General features: G+C 43.3%; 2 protein-coding genes across 7 annotated transcripts in view; one reads left to right on the top strand and one right to left on the bottom strand.

Moving 5' to 3' along the window:
- Positions 1-9,545, top strand: part of UBR7 (ubiquitin protein ligase E3 component n-recognin 7) — a 22,544-nt gene extending 12,999 nt beyond the window's left edge. Inside the window, exon 11 of one of the 2 annotated variants that reach the window (XM_036411665.2) lies at positions 1,046-3,382. In XM_036411665.2, the coding sequence (XP_036267558.1) occupies positions 1,046-1,138 (93 nt within the window). In that variant the 3' untranslated portion in view covers positions 1,139-3,382. Of the gene's footprint in view, positions 1-1,045; positions 3,383-8,726 lie in introns of those variants that run through there. The other variant, XM_036411666.2, reaches the window with a different exon arrangement.
- Positions 5,189-13,382, bottom strand: part of BTBD7 (BTB domain containing 7) — a 73,815-nt gene continuing 65,621 nt past the window's right edge. For all 5 annotated transcript variants that reach the window (XM_036411656.2, XM_036411653.2, XM_045571989.1 and 2 more), the window contains 2 exons: positions 12,250-12,690; positions 5,189-10,441 (listed from right to left, as the gene is read on the bottom strand). In XM_036411656.2, the coding sequence (XP_036267549.1) occupies positions 9,626-10,441; positions 12,250-12,690 (1,257 nt within the window). In that variant the 3' untranslated portion in view covers positions 5,189-9,625. The remainder of the gene's footprint in view (positions 10,442-12,249; positions 12,691-13,382) is intronic.

Raw genomic sequence — 13,382 nt, forward strand, 5'->3', positions numbered from 1 at the left:
AAGGCAGTTCTTCCGGTTAGCATTGCCATTTGCTGGTGTTAGCAGCACTGACCCTGTAGAGCGAGAAAGGGAGATTTTCATCTTACACACCTGAATTGTCCTCTGCACCTCTCTCTTGCTCACATGCATTCACTACTTTCTCCCTCCCTCATGCCCTACCTTCGTTTTTCTTGTTTTTTTTTTTTTTTAACAATAAGCATGTTTCCTTTGTAATTAAAAAGTAATTAACAGACCTGTCTCTTAATGGAATGTCCTTAACTTTCGATCAGATCACTGGCAAGACTCACTCTTGGGTGAGCTGGGACTTCATCTGGGCTGTACCAGTTTACTGTTGTCTTACTTTTAATATTCTATTTTGCTTCTGTCATAAACACCTTTGTATCATGCTCCAGTCCTTTTTCCAATAAAATGGAAGATAAATTTCTCATTTTACTAAGAGTAGTGCTTTTGTAGTTTTTACCAATTTATTTATTTATGCACAAGCATCTTTAATTTTGGACTCTGGAAGAGGTAAAAGTTTTCAGGTTCCTTTTTCTTCAGGAAAGAAAGCACAAATCTCAAAACAAAACATGTTGTTTTGTGGGTGCTTATTCAGAATGGAGGGACATTCCCAGAAGGCAGTGGTGGAATGAGTGGGAACAATGTTTGAGGAGACCTTTCCGGTTCTCAGCCTTTGTCTGGCTCTGCCACTCTTCATGCCAATTACTGAGAACTTACTTTGTGCTAGCAGTGCCCCACAGCACTGTGGCTCAGCCTCTCCCAATGGCCCTTTCACTTTGGTGCTGCTTTTTACTCATCTGTGTGAGGAAACCCAGCAGGTGGTGGAACCTATGCTTGGTGCCTAATGCTATTCTGCCAGCTGTGTGATCTGAACAGGCCAGTGTCTCTGAGCATGGATGAACTCTATAAAATCGAGATAGTATAATTAATTACCCATTAAAATAATCCGTATCAGCAACTTGTTTGACTTCTTTGTGAACATTACGACCAGTTACTATTGTTCTTAATGTAGTTCCCTTTCCTAATCTTTGCTTTTTGTCAACAGGTTGTAAAGAGAGAGGACATCCAGCAGTTCTTTGAAGAGTTTCAGTCCAAGAAGAGAAGAAGAGTGGACGGGATGCAGTATTATTGCAGCTAGAGTGGAGTACGGCGCCTTCCCAGCCAGGCGGTGGAAATGCCACTCACTGATCCAGGAATAAAAGAGGCATATTTCACAATTGCTCCTCTTCCAGCTTCTCTTTGGAGAGGCCTCCTCCTCTGACCTTGAGCTTCCTTCACTCTCCTTAACTGCGGTAGCCACAGTGTTTATGCTGATTTCACAACCAGCATTCTTTCTGACTCAGCTAAAAGCAACTCATTCCACAGACTTCAGCCCCCTCCCCCCAGGCTATCCAGGGTTATTTGCTTATAAGTTTTAAGAAGTTTGATTTGGTTTTGAAAAAGTAAACTAGTTTCTTTTCTAATTTTTTGGTCTTTAACTCCCAAACGTGTCTACTCCGCCACAGAGCTGTTGTCTTCCAGGACCTGCTTTGGAGGCATCTTCCTGCAGCTGGAACCTCTCTAAGTCCCCTCACCCCTATGATCGTGGTGCCTTGGGTCAAAGCTTCCTCAAGCCCGGTCTGCTCGTCCTCCCACAGCCCTCCTTTCTGAGGTTTGGGCACAGCTTACAAGCGATCTCACAACTTGATTCCTCTGGGCTCAACCCCTGGAGTGGCCAGGATTGGTGGTTTTGTGGCCTGTTTTAGGCAGGGAGATTAGCTAATGGCAGGATTGAGGAAGCCACCCTTTGATAGGAATGTCATTCACAATTCTGCTGGTACTAGCATGTTAGACTTTCAGAACTGTGGTGCTCACAGGGCTTCCTGGAGAACACATGCCACATCGTAGTCCCTCCTGCTGTCTAGAAACCAGACCGGGCTCTCCTGCGAAATCTCGGCGGTTTACAAAGTCCTCTGGATTTCTTTATATTATCAGGGATATTCATAAGCATATATTAAAAACAAACCTATTTTGATATTGTTCTGTTGTGAAAATGTTATTAGAACCCTAATAAATTATTTCCCCCCCTTAAATTGTGCTGAAGGAAAAGATACTGGCTTAGCTTACCCGTGAGCAGGGCGGCGAGAGCCGTTGTGGAAGAGGCAGACTCCTAGGCTGCGCGGATGATGAGCTTTATGTATATAAGTATTAATGCCCACAACTGGCTCCCTGATGACTCAGATCTTTTTAAGAACCTCAAGGAATGTTGCATAAAACCCCATATTTGAAGGGAGGTTCTTTCAGTTTGTTTGAAATCTCTTTAAAACCCGTCAGTCTATGGGAAACACCCTTTATAAATGGAGTTGTTCCCTCTGGAGCAGGGCTGGGGAACGTTGGGCCTGGCAGTCTAAGGCCCATGGAACTTAACCCATTAGGGGTAAGCTAATTAAATGTTTGACCACATACAACAGGCTGGTTTTTAGGTTGATAATTTTGTATGGCCCGTGAATAATGTTACAAATATCCAAGTGGCCCTGGGCGGGAAAAAGGTTCCTGACCCCTGCTCTGGAGGAACAAGGTCTGTCCTGACAATAGACAAACTGAGTTACGTGACTACAAGCATTTGAGACTTTGGGGCCACAAGTGTTAATAACATCCCTTGGTGTGTGCAGCAGCCTTGTAGACAAGTGCCTGCTGATCCCTGTGTGAGGTGAGATCTACAGCAAGTCAAGGCCTCAAAAGAAACGATCCGTCCCATGTTTCTCTGCAGCACACCGTTACAGATCCTCGTGAAGAGTGATGTGTGAGCTGGAGGTCTCACGGCCACAGGTGCTGTGTGCCCAGGGCTGCCTTGTAGGGAAAGGAAAAGGCTAGGTTGGAAAGCTCAGGGCGTCTTTGAGTTTGTTTACAACCTCCAACTTGGGAGCTCTTCCAAGTCAGGATATCTGCGCCCTCTCTGCAAGGCTGCACAGGTAGTGGGCCATTGTGGCCTGCAAGTTTGTGTCTTCTCAAATGTGTAACTACCAGAATGTTCCTTCTTAGGACAGGTCAGGACCAGGTCTGATGTGACGCGTTACATCGCCACACAATACAAATCCCCCAGTGCTGAAGGGCTTGTTTTCTGAAGGCACTGTCCCTTCTACACTAACCAGGACACCTCCTTTTATACTGCTGTTCATAGCTAGTTTTCTTATTGCACTGGACCGTCTCCTCTTGTGGAGACTGATTTTGGCCTACATGTGGCAGTTAATGCATGTTTTATGCAAAAGAAGACTATGATATTGTTGCTTTGAAGGACTTCCAGCATTGTATGTCCACTTTTGTAGAATTGCTACTGGACTTATAACTACGTACTAAACTCCAATCAGGTTTCTGTAAGACTGAATAAAACCAATTCAAAATAGTGGCTTTTCAGATTGTTTTTAGTTACTTAAATGTGCACAGCCTCTCAGTGCCTGTTATAAGGAAATGAGTATACTCCCCACAGCTGTTCCTCCCCTGGGGTCCTGCTCAGTAGGGCACTGGTTCATTTCTCCTCCTTTTCACAAGGTGTGGCCTCGCCTGAGTCCCTGGCTTTACGACACCTGGGAGCGAGCTGCCATAGTCCCTGTTGGGGCCTAAATCAATAGAACATAGAAGTGGGCTTGGGTTGAGTGACCTGTTTGTGCAGGTGCTGCTGTGCAGGAGAGAGGAAAAGATGAGGCCCACCTAATGGTAGCCATTATTTCAACCAAAAGCCAATCTAGAGGCCTACCTCTGGCCTTCCCCCAGTTCTTGCTTCCTTGGAAATTCAGATTCGTGGTCATCACCCCGTGAATTGTGCTCAGGTGAACGAAGGGCTCCTTGCAGCCCTAGAGCTGCTTACGTACCTGAACCTGGAGTCACCAACTAGATGTGGAATCTCAGCTTCTTGGAGCCTCAGTTTCCACAACTGTAAAATGGGGATTGGCAATTAGGGTCATTGTGGGTGGACAAAAGGAGATCATGTGCTCAGCAAACCTTTGATGCACAGATGAGCACTCCCACTTGTGTATTCCACAAACAGTGCAGCACCTATCATGTGGCAGGCAGTGGGCCAGGATCCATAGCAGGGAGAACATAAACCAAAGAACTGAACCAAGTCTTCCAGCATCTTAACCAATCCAGGGTTTTCTAAATCTTCCAAGAAACATGAATTCTCCTCAGTCTCCCAAAGCAAGGCTGGGAACAGAGAGATCAACACTAAGCTCATGCCCTTTCTCCTGTCTGATGTCTTCTGCTTTCTCCCCACACCAAATCGCCAAGTCCTACAGATATTATGCCCTTATCATATTTATATTTGAAATCACCCTCTTGGTTTTCTGAGCTATTCGGGCTCTCCCCTGGAGAGCTGCCAAACCCCTGCCTGATTTTCTGATCCACTCCGACACAGACCATGCAAGTTCTATTACCTTTTATCCCCGTTCAAAACTCTGGAGCAGCTTCCTGTTGCTGTTAGGAGCAACAATATCTGAGGCTGGGGTGGTGAGGGAAGGCAGCCTACACTCTTCCAGGGGAAATCCACAAGTTAAGACACGAATGTTGCCTTACTCGGTTTTCAAGGTTTTTAAGATCTCACAGAAACCTCAGATTTTTGTTTGATACTCCACAGTTAAACCTAAGATGGTTCTAGAACTACCGTAGTGAGGCATGAAGGGAAAAATAAGATGGAACTTACTAGTGGAATGATTAGTAGCTATTTTATAACAATTTAAAAATGGAAATTAGAGAATTTTCTATCTTGCATGTTTTGTTTTGTTTTCAGGAACCAAAACTATAGATGTCTCCATTTCCCTTTTAAATGGAAAAATATTAGTAAGCCTGAGTGTGAAAGAGAAAAAAGCTCAGATTCTGAGCCAGGTCTCCGGCACCTGGAGCTGGGATCTGCCTGGCCTCTGCCAGCGCCTGGCACCGTCCAGGTGCTGGGTCCGCTGGTGGAATGCTGACCTTCCTCTGGAGACTCCCATGCGAGGCAATCTCTCAAAAGCGCCCCAATGAAAAAGTAGAAAATATAATGACCTTGATTCAAATGAAAATATATTTCCAAGAAAACAATAATTAAAAAAAAGCCTCTGAATAATGGAAATCATGGGAACAGAGGGGAAGTTTGTGAAGAAAGCCTCCCAGTTTTACTCTAGAATTGAGGACTGCAGGCCACATTGCTAAAACAGACTACATCCAACTCAGCAGGTTCTATACAAGCCATTTATTTGAAATGCCAACTGTATGTAGGATAAAGTCAGTGTTACATGCTTATCAGTAACAGTAGAAAAATAGAACCAGTGAAAACCTTTGTACAACGGTAATGATACGCAAAGAGAGATGTATCGTTTTACAATGCTTCACACAGACAAATTCAAGTTTGGAGGTACCTAAATAAAAATACTATATATTTCCTTAAAAAACACTATGTACAATTGAAGCGTAAACAAGTTTTACAAAGTACTGGTTATGCAGGTTGTAGAAAACACTTGCATAGGACATGAAATCAGTTTAAGAAAAATTTCTGAGCCTTTAGCATTGAAGGCACTTGACTTTATACCAGTAACAGCACAACCACAAGAATGCAGTGTTGTAGGAGTACTTCTGGAGTATAGATGCGGGACACAAACAGCAATAAGATCAAGAACCTTTACCTTCCAGCCACCCCAAGAGCAGGATCCAGACCACCTGCCTACAGAACAGTCAGAGAACAGTCAGGTGCAGGTACGTGACGAAGCTTCCAGAGCTCATCTCTTAGAGCCCACACAAACACACAAACACAAGTGGTTATTTTCAAGACACACACTTGCAAGTAACCTTTCTTTAGAAACAGCCACAGCAATGTATTGTAATATTTAGAATAAGGGAAGATTGACATATGGTCAGAGTTTTCTGGAGGAAACAATATCAAAGACCTGCCAAGACAAGAATTACATAACAGCTATTGCAATTTATCAGACAAAAAGGCAGCTGAACATTCAGAAAATGTTGCTCATACAACAGTGCTGATGGGAAATAGTAAGATACAATGCCTTGTAGTAGTGTGATGGTAACTCTTTCAGTAATGTTATCTGTCATGAGGTTTGAAAGTAAATTATTTAGTAGACTAAGTAAACCATTGCAGAATCGGGAATAGCACCCATCACTGCTGCTTTCATAATAACTTTCAACAGAAAGTCAGAAGTCGATCAAATAATTTTTTAAAAGTCAAATAAACATTTCCCTTTGAGTTCAGTCCTAAGATACAAACATGAATGCCTTAGAATTGCAAAACAAATATCTTACAAGTGTTTCATGAAACACAATTTTCCTAAAAGGCAGATTAAACATTATGAAAATACATCCTTTGCTGAGTAGTTACTGAGATATGTTCTACCTTCTCTAGAGATGGACACATGCAGGCCCTGCTGCCTCAAGGCTGTCCCCCTCACACTCCGCACCATCACCTCAATTCAATGGCCAAGTACGGCCCAGAGCCAGAACTTGAACAACCAATCAAAAGAAAGCCCATTAAAGGGTAACAATTACAAAAAGTTTTATACAAGCCATTTAATTCATTCTTTTTAAATTAAAAAACTGAGAATTAGGTGAAGTTTCAGAGAGTTATACAAAAGGATTCAACAAAAGGATGTTAAAAATCCTTAAAATCTAACTGGTTATCAACATATCAGGAGAGCTTAGGTGTAGGGACATATGCCTAAAAAAAGCTGAGGGGGCATGAGAGAGGGTAGGGTATGTGGAAAATTCAAACAACCATTTTTCAGGAATAATTTCACCTTTTATACTTTTTCCCCCCTTAGGAATCACAGGTGACTTTGAACTTAAATTATTCATCAAAACCACAAAACTAAAAAAAAAAAAAAAAAAAAAAAAAAAGACCAACAGCTTCTTGAAGAAATGCCAATGTTCTCTCTGTGACCCAGGAACAAAACGATGGTCCTGTAACCTCAACAAGGCGGGCACCCAAAGTGGTGATTGTCTGACGGCCTGATTGTCGGGGCCTTGAGATAAGATCCGGTACTGTGATTTGGTTCTCACAAAATTTCTACACCGAGTAACATACCAGGTCCTGTGGCCAAATTTTACATTATACATGTGGTTTTTTTCTTTTTCTGAGAGCCATCCTACTCAGACTTCACATTTATCTTAGTACGGCATTCAAATATTCTAATGCTTAGTAAGCATTACAAAAGATTGAATAGATGGGTTCAAAAGGCAGAGGCACAGAGCTATTCAACCTACCGACCCTATTAACCACACTTCACAAGGTACACTGAAAGTCTGCTAACACCTACCGGAGCACACACAACCACGTCTGTTTATCTTCGCAAGTCACATCGGTCCACAATCCCATAGGTTAAAAGAAGTTTCTCTTTGTACACGTAGTTCAGCCAGGTAAGCTGCTAAATTATTAAAAGCAAACTTCATAAATTAAACAAAACTATGAACAGTGGCCACTTATTTTTATAATTACACTTTGGGGATGTGAAAGAATATTTAATAAATTTTCAGAAGAATAAATGTGTGACATCAATAGCTCTTGTCCAATGTTTTTGTTTTTTTAAAATTAAAAAGCACAGATCAAGTTTTTTCCACCAAAATTAAGTCTACTCACTCTTAACTGTAGTACCAGCACAGTATAGTCTGACTTCAGAACAGGTATTTAAAACTACATCAAAATAATTCATGTCAACACAAATATATAAACACACATTAAGGAATATAATGGAATTAATTTTAGCTTCTTCTGAGAGCGCGACAGACTGAGATTGGCTTCAAAAGACACCCTAATATTAGAGTCAAACCTAAAAATGGAAGTCAGTCCTGTTTCCTACCTTTAAAACAGGGAGCCTCAAAGGCAATGCACAGCCAACCTTACAAGTAGGTTAGTGTTAACTCTGGAGCTCAGTTCGCAACCTCACCACCCGGCGGACAGACACACCAGCAGCAGCAGGAGAGGCAGCAGTGGACCGGTGCACACAGACACATTGATGTTTCCCATCTTTGAGATGACTTACTTGTCAGGATTTTGTTAAATGCCAGATTATTCCTGAGAGTACATCCACAGGGTAAAGTAGGAAAAGAATGTAAGAGAATCTACAGTTTTGGGAGGAACCAGTTGTTGACACCCAATAGAAACCTATTGACTTAAAAGTGCATGTAATTCATTAACGTGAGCTTGTAAAGGCTCCCTAGCCCTGCATAGTTTTAGAGTGTCAGTGATTCATAGTTATATATACACACACACACACATACACACACACACACAGAAAAGAGACTCCCAAACACACATCCCCATGTGGGAATGTGCAGAAAGTCTCTTCTCTTCTAAGTGCTACGGCTGTGTGTGTGTGTCTGTAAAAATACAAAGTGAAAGCTCGAATAATGTCAAAGTGACTTAAAAACTCAAACACTAGTATATTTACATTGGAGAGTAAAAAAAAGTCCTTAGTTCACACATTGCCCTTCCAAGGGAGAAGATCTTAAAAGATCCCATGTGCTCAGTGGTTCAGTAAATCCCAAACCAGCATCCCTAGTGGAGTTCAAGTAGGACATGTAGTGTTTTCACTGGAAAAAAAAAAAAAAAAGTTTTTCTCTTTTGGTAATGAAGCATTATGCATTATACAACTTTTTATAGGACACCAAAATTCAGACGCACTTTAAAAACATGTAAAAGAAAACATTTGCTTACAAACACCAAATGACATCGTAAGACTGAAGCCCTTTTGTTTTTTGTTTTCCCACAGAGAGCAAGACAACTGAAGGCAGCAAGCAGTCCCTTCGCCATCAGCGAGAGTCGAGGATGCTAGAACCAGAAACCCGTGGTGCAGGCTGAGGTCACTTCGCCATCTCCACGGCGTCAGGAGGCTGAGAACTCCGAGCTCTCTAGTTTCATCTCATGACTCTCCAGTCCACGCTCCCGGAATCTGCAGCGGCTCTGACAGCATCCGCACTGTGAACGCAGCCAGAGCTTGGCAGCCCCTGTTCAACGGGCTTTCCTCCTTCCTGTTCTCTAGTGAGCTGGAAACTCCGGGATCCTAATGGGACTCCCGCTGAAGAACGAAGGCCAGCTCCCCAGACTTATTAAAAAACAATGACAATAGATTTAAAGAGATTGAGCAGGAAGATTTCCGAACCAAAACAATTATTGAAAAGAGGAGCATTTTGATGTGCTGTTCTTTGGAATTTCTATAATTAAAAAATAAACACAGAACTATTTCATAAGAAAATACATCTTAGTGTGCAATCCAATGCACATGGAAATTGGTAGGTGAATGGCAAAATGCAAAAAGTATGAAAATACAGTCCTTTAAATGCGGCAATAAAGTTTAACATACTGATATAAAATCAATACAGATAAAATAAATGGACAAGTGCAAAAAATTCATCTGTAAAGAGAAAAAAAGTGCCAGCTTGTTTGCTGTTAAAAATGCTTCCCCACACAATTATTCAAACACAAAACAGACAGATGCAGCATTCAAAATAACCCTCTCAGCATGCCATGTCTACTAAACATGTATGTACAAAAACCGGAATAAAATAACTGAGTTATCAGCTGGCATCAATAAGCGGGTCTCGAAGTTGCTGGGTTACGTAATAAAATGGGATGTTTCACATCTCAGGCACAGACGACGTGGAGCTGCTCTCAGAGGGCAGACTTTTTGTAGAGGAAGTCCGGTTTGCTTGGTGACCTCCTTTCTCTGCTCACTGAATCCTCCCTTTCCAAATCCACACTTCGCTGAGCTCCGTGGCCCAGGGACTCGCTGTCAGCTAGTCTTCTCCCGGATCTCTCCTCTGGAGCTTCAGAGCCACATGCAGGATGTGAAGGTCTGTTAGGAGTCAGCCCAAAAGTCAAGTCTGTTTCCACTGCTGTCCGCCCCCTGCCATGCACTGGGCCACTGCCAGCACTGTCGGCGGTTGCCAGCGGGAAGTCTGACCGCTGGGGAGGTTGCTCAATGACATCCAGGTGTATCGGCTCCTTCTTTTGTTTGTGGAGATTCCCATCAGGGGACAGCGGATACTCTCTCCTAGCTTCTTCCTGCTTTTTAGGAGAGGTCTGGCCAGGCAGGTAGGCTGACTTTAAGCCGCTCGGTGATGCCTTGTTGTGACTATACAAATCAGGACCCAGATACCCACCTTGTGAAGGGGAAGGGGTGCGTCTGCCAGGAGCGGGAGTAGAAGGTCTGCAAGCAGTATTTGAGAAGTCATAGAAATCCGGATATTCCTGCTGATTTTCTCGAGCATCTGTCTTTTGCTCCAGTGTGTGTTTCTTTCGAGACGTGTGTATATGCCTCTGCGGGACACACGCCAGATGCTGGGGAGGCCCTGGTCCTGCTTCAGAAACCGACTGGCTTGACTCTGTTTCTACAGCAAGCTCTGGAAGCCTCCTGTCCTTGAGTGACAATGTGGACACACCCATGGCAATATCCGGCATTAGGTCATTGAGCACAGGCTGTGTACACTGCAGACAGAAACAAAGAGGGGGGGATGAGTACAGCCCAGGACTCTGTAAAAATGACATCTACTGACTTTGTTTCCTCAGTATAAAACACATGCTTGATTTTTTTTTTGTTTTTAAAAATATATATTTTATTGATTTTTTACAGAGAGGAAGAGAGAGGGATAGAGTTAGAAACATCGATGAGAAACATTGATCAGCTGCCTCCTGCACACGCCCTACCTAAGTGCTATGGCTGTGTGTATGTGTCTGTAAAAATACAAAGTGAAAGCTTGAATAATGTCGAAGTGATTTAAAAACATATACCTTGGTTGCGGGGATGTGCCCGCAGCTAAGGTATATGCCCTTGACCAGAATCAAACCTGGAACCTTTCAGTCCGCAGACCGACGCTCTATCCACTGAGCCAAAACGGTTTTGGCCACATGCTTGTTTTTAAGAATAAAAATACAGACAATGAAAGGCAAAAAATAGTAATAATAACCCTAACCTTCCCCGAGATAACCACTTAGCATTTTGAGATATTTTACTTTTTTTTCTTTGCATATATGTTATCACAAAACTTAGTATATATATAATTCTGCCACCAAATTTTGAGATTACTATTTAAATTACTGTGTAATAGTCCATTGTGCTGATGACTTATCCAATCATTCTCCCACTGTTGGACATTAAAGTTGCTTCTAATTTTTCATTATTATAATTAAAATTATGATGATCATATAAGTAAATTACCTTTAATGGTAGTTTTATAAAAATTGAATGTATTATTAGGGTGACATTGGTTAATAAAATGATGTAAGTTTCAGGTATACAATCCTACAATACATCAATCATCTGTAGATTGTATCATGTGTTCACCACCCCACGTTAAGCCTCCTTCTGTCATCATTTATCCCCCCTTTACCCTCTTCTACCTCCCCCACCCCACCCCCAAGGGAATTTGATTTATCAAACACAACCAACCTTTGTTTCCTATTTCTTTTTCCTTTGGGGGTGGGGGTGGGAGTGGGGGTAGGGTTGGGGTTGGGGGTAAGGGTTGAAGGGCTCAGCAGGGGAAGTGGGTAGAAGGGTATAAGGTGAGTAAAGATCAGGACGGGACCCAAGGTGTACACTTGTCCCTAGATTCCAAAAAGCCCCATTTTAATGAAGACTTCCTGAACAAATACATGTCTTTTGTTTCTCTCTCTATTGAATGCTAGTGACAGTGTGAGACAGCAGGACGAGTTAAAAAGCATTTTTTTTTTTTTTCAAATTCAACCTCTAATGCAATGTAAGACCAAGCAAAGACCTATTGCTGGATTTACCAGCTACTAATGCTGGTGACTGTAGTTCCCAAATGAGGGCCCTGATGGCAGCCTGGAAGGCAAAGACAGGCAAAGGACTGCTTTCCTTACTGGGAAGTCTGCTACACTTTTCCTGATGGGATGCTCCCTGCCCCATCAGGGCATTTGGTAGAATAGCGGATTCTACAGAAGAGAAGTTAGGGACAGAGTCTAGACATGTGCTGGAATGGAGCACTATGAAAACTGGTAAAACATAGCCATGTATGGTGCCCAGCAACCCCACCCCTTCCCAAAGGAAAATAAAGATAAGGCTGGCACTCAACTACACCCACATATATGCCTACCAGTCTCTGCTCTCTGTCCTTTCTCCCCACACTCGCTCTCCTCCATAACACTCAAGTCTATGCTTTTAGCTTGTCAGTAACACTGCTGGGCACTGCTGAGTTCCAGTAGAACGCTTAAGGGGGCCTTGCTTCTACTATTCCTCAAACTTTCATTTTTAGGTAAGTTCCTGGGTGTTCACTTACCACTTGTTTCTCAGATGCTATTGCTGTGGAGGCGGCGGCGGCGGCAGCTACGGTCTGCCTCCCCAGCCCTGTGGTATTGGTGCAGTCAGGAGCTGGGGCTTTAACACCTGGCAGATAGACTGGAGGGGGGCAGGCTTTGGGAGCCGTTCTGGAGTGGAACAGTGAATGATTACAGGGATAAGAAAATGAACGAGAAGGATGCTGACTGGGAGGTCTTTGCTTCCAGCCTGCTTTGAGTTGGTTATGGATGGGGGTAGCTGGGGGGTGGTATGGAGGTGGTGGAGGGGGCAAGGGTGGATGGAAGGCCACAAAAGAGTCTAGATCTGTAAACATGGTTTCTGCAGTGGGGGTGCTGTTAACACGACATCTCCCAGACTGTCTCAGTGTCAAGAGCGGACTTTCATCCCCAAAACGTTCATCAGGAAAGAACTTGTGAGGATTCTAAGAAAGATTAAAGAGAAAAAAGTAGATTAGCAGATTTCATAGATGAAAATTCACAGGCTAAGAGATTTAAGTGAGGACCTAAGAAAACCACATTCAGCAAGAGTAAGAGGCATAACATTTTTCTAGGTCACAGGCTTCCAAGAAAAAATTACCTTAATAGTACAAAAGGAGAGAGTGTAGCGTCTGTAGCCGAGCACAGATACAGCCATCAAAAAGAACTGCTTCACCGGTTATTTCGGTAAGCAGGCCAGTAATCTCATGGAAGATTATCTATGTAACAAAAGCCTAAGCGACGTTTACAGCTGAGCAATCACAATGACTGGTCACTGTGATGCACACTGAACACAGGACCTGCCCCCTGGTGGTCAGTGCGCTGCTACAGGGGGAGTGCCGTTTAGCCGTAAGCGGGGCTCACGGCTGGTGTGCTCAGTGGTGGTGGCAGGAGTCTCTCCGGCCTCTGCGGCAGTGGTAAGGAGCAGCAAGCCGAGCGGTAAGGTGCAGCGAACAGCAGGTGGTAAGGAGCGAGGGCTCCCGAACTGCAAGAGGGATGTCCGACTGCTGGCTTAGGCCCAGTCCCCGCAGGCTGGCTGAGGAACCCCCTTCCCCCACTGCACAGATATCATGCACCGGGCCTCTAGTGTGATAAAACAAAACAAAACAAAAAAACAGAAAATAAACTCTAATTCAAA

This window comes from Pipistrellus kuhlii, unplaced genomic scaffold (assembly GCF_014108245.1).
Source record: "Pipistrellus kuhlii isolate mPipKuh1 unplaced genomic scaffold, mPipKuh1.p scaffold_m20_p_41, whole genome shotgun sequence".
Lineage (NCBI taxonomy): Eukaryota > Metazoa > Chordata > Mammalia > Chiroptera > Vespertilionidae > Pipistrellus > Pipistrellus kuhlii.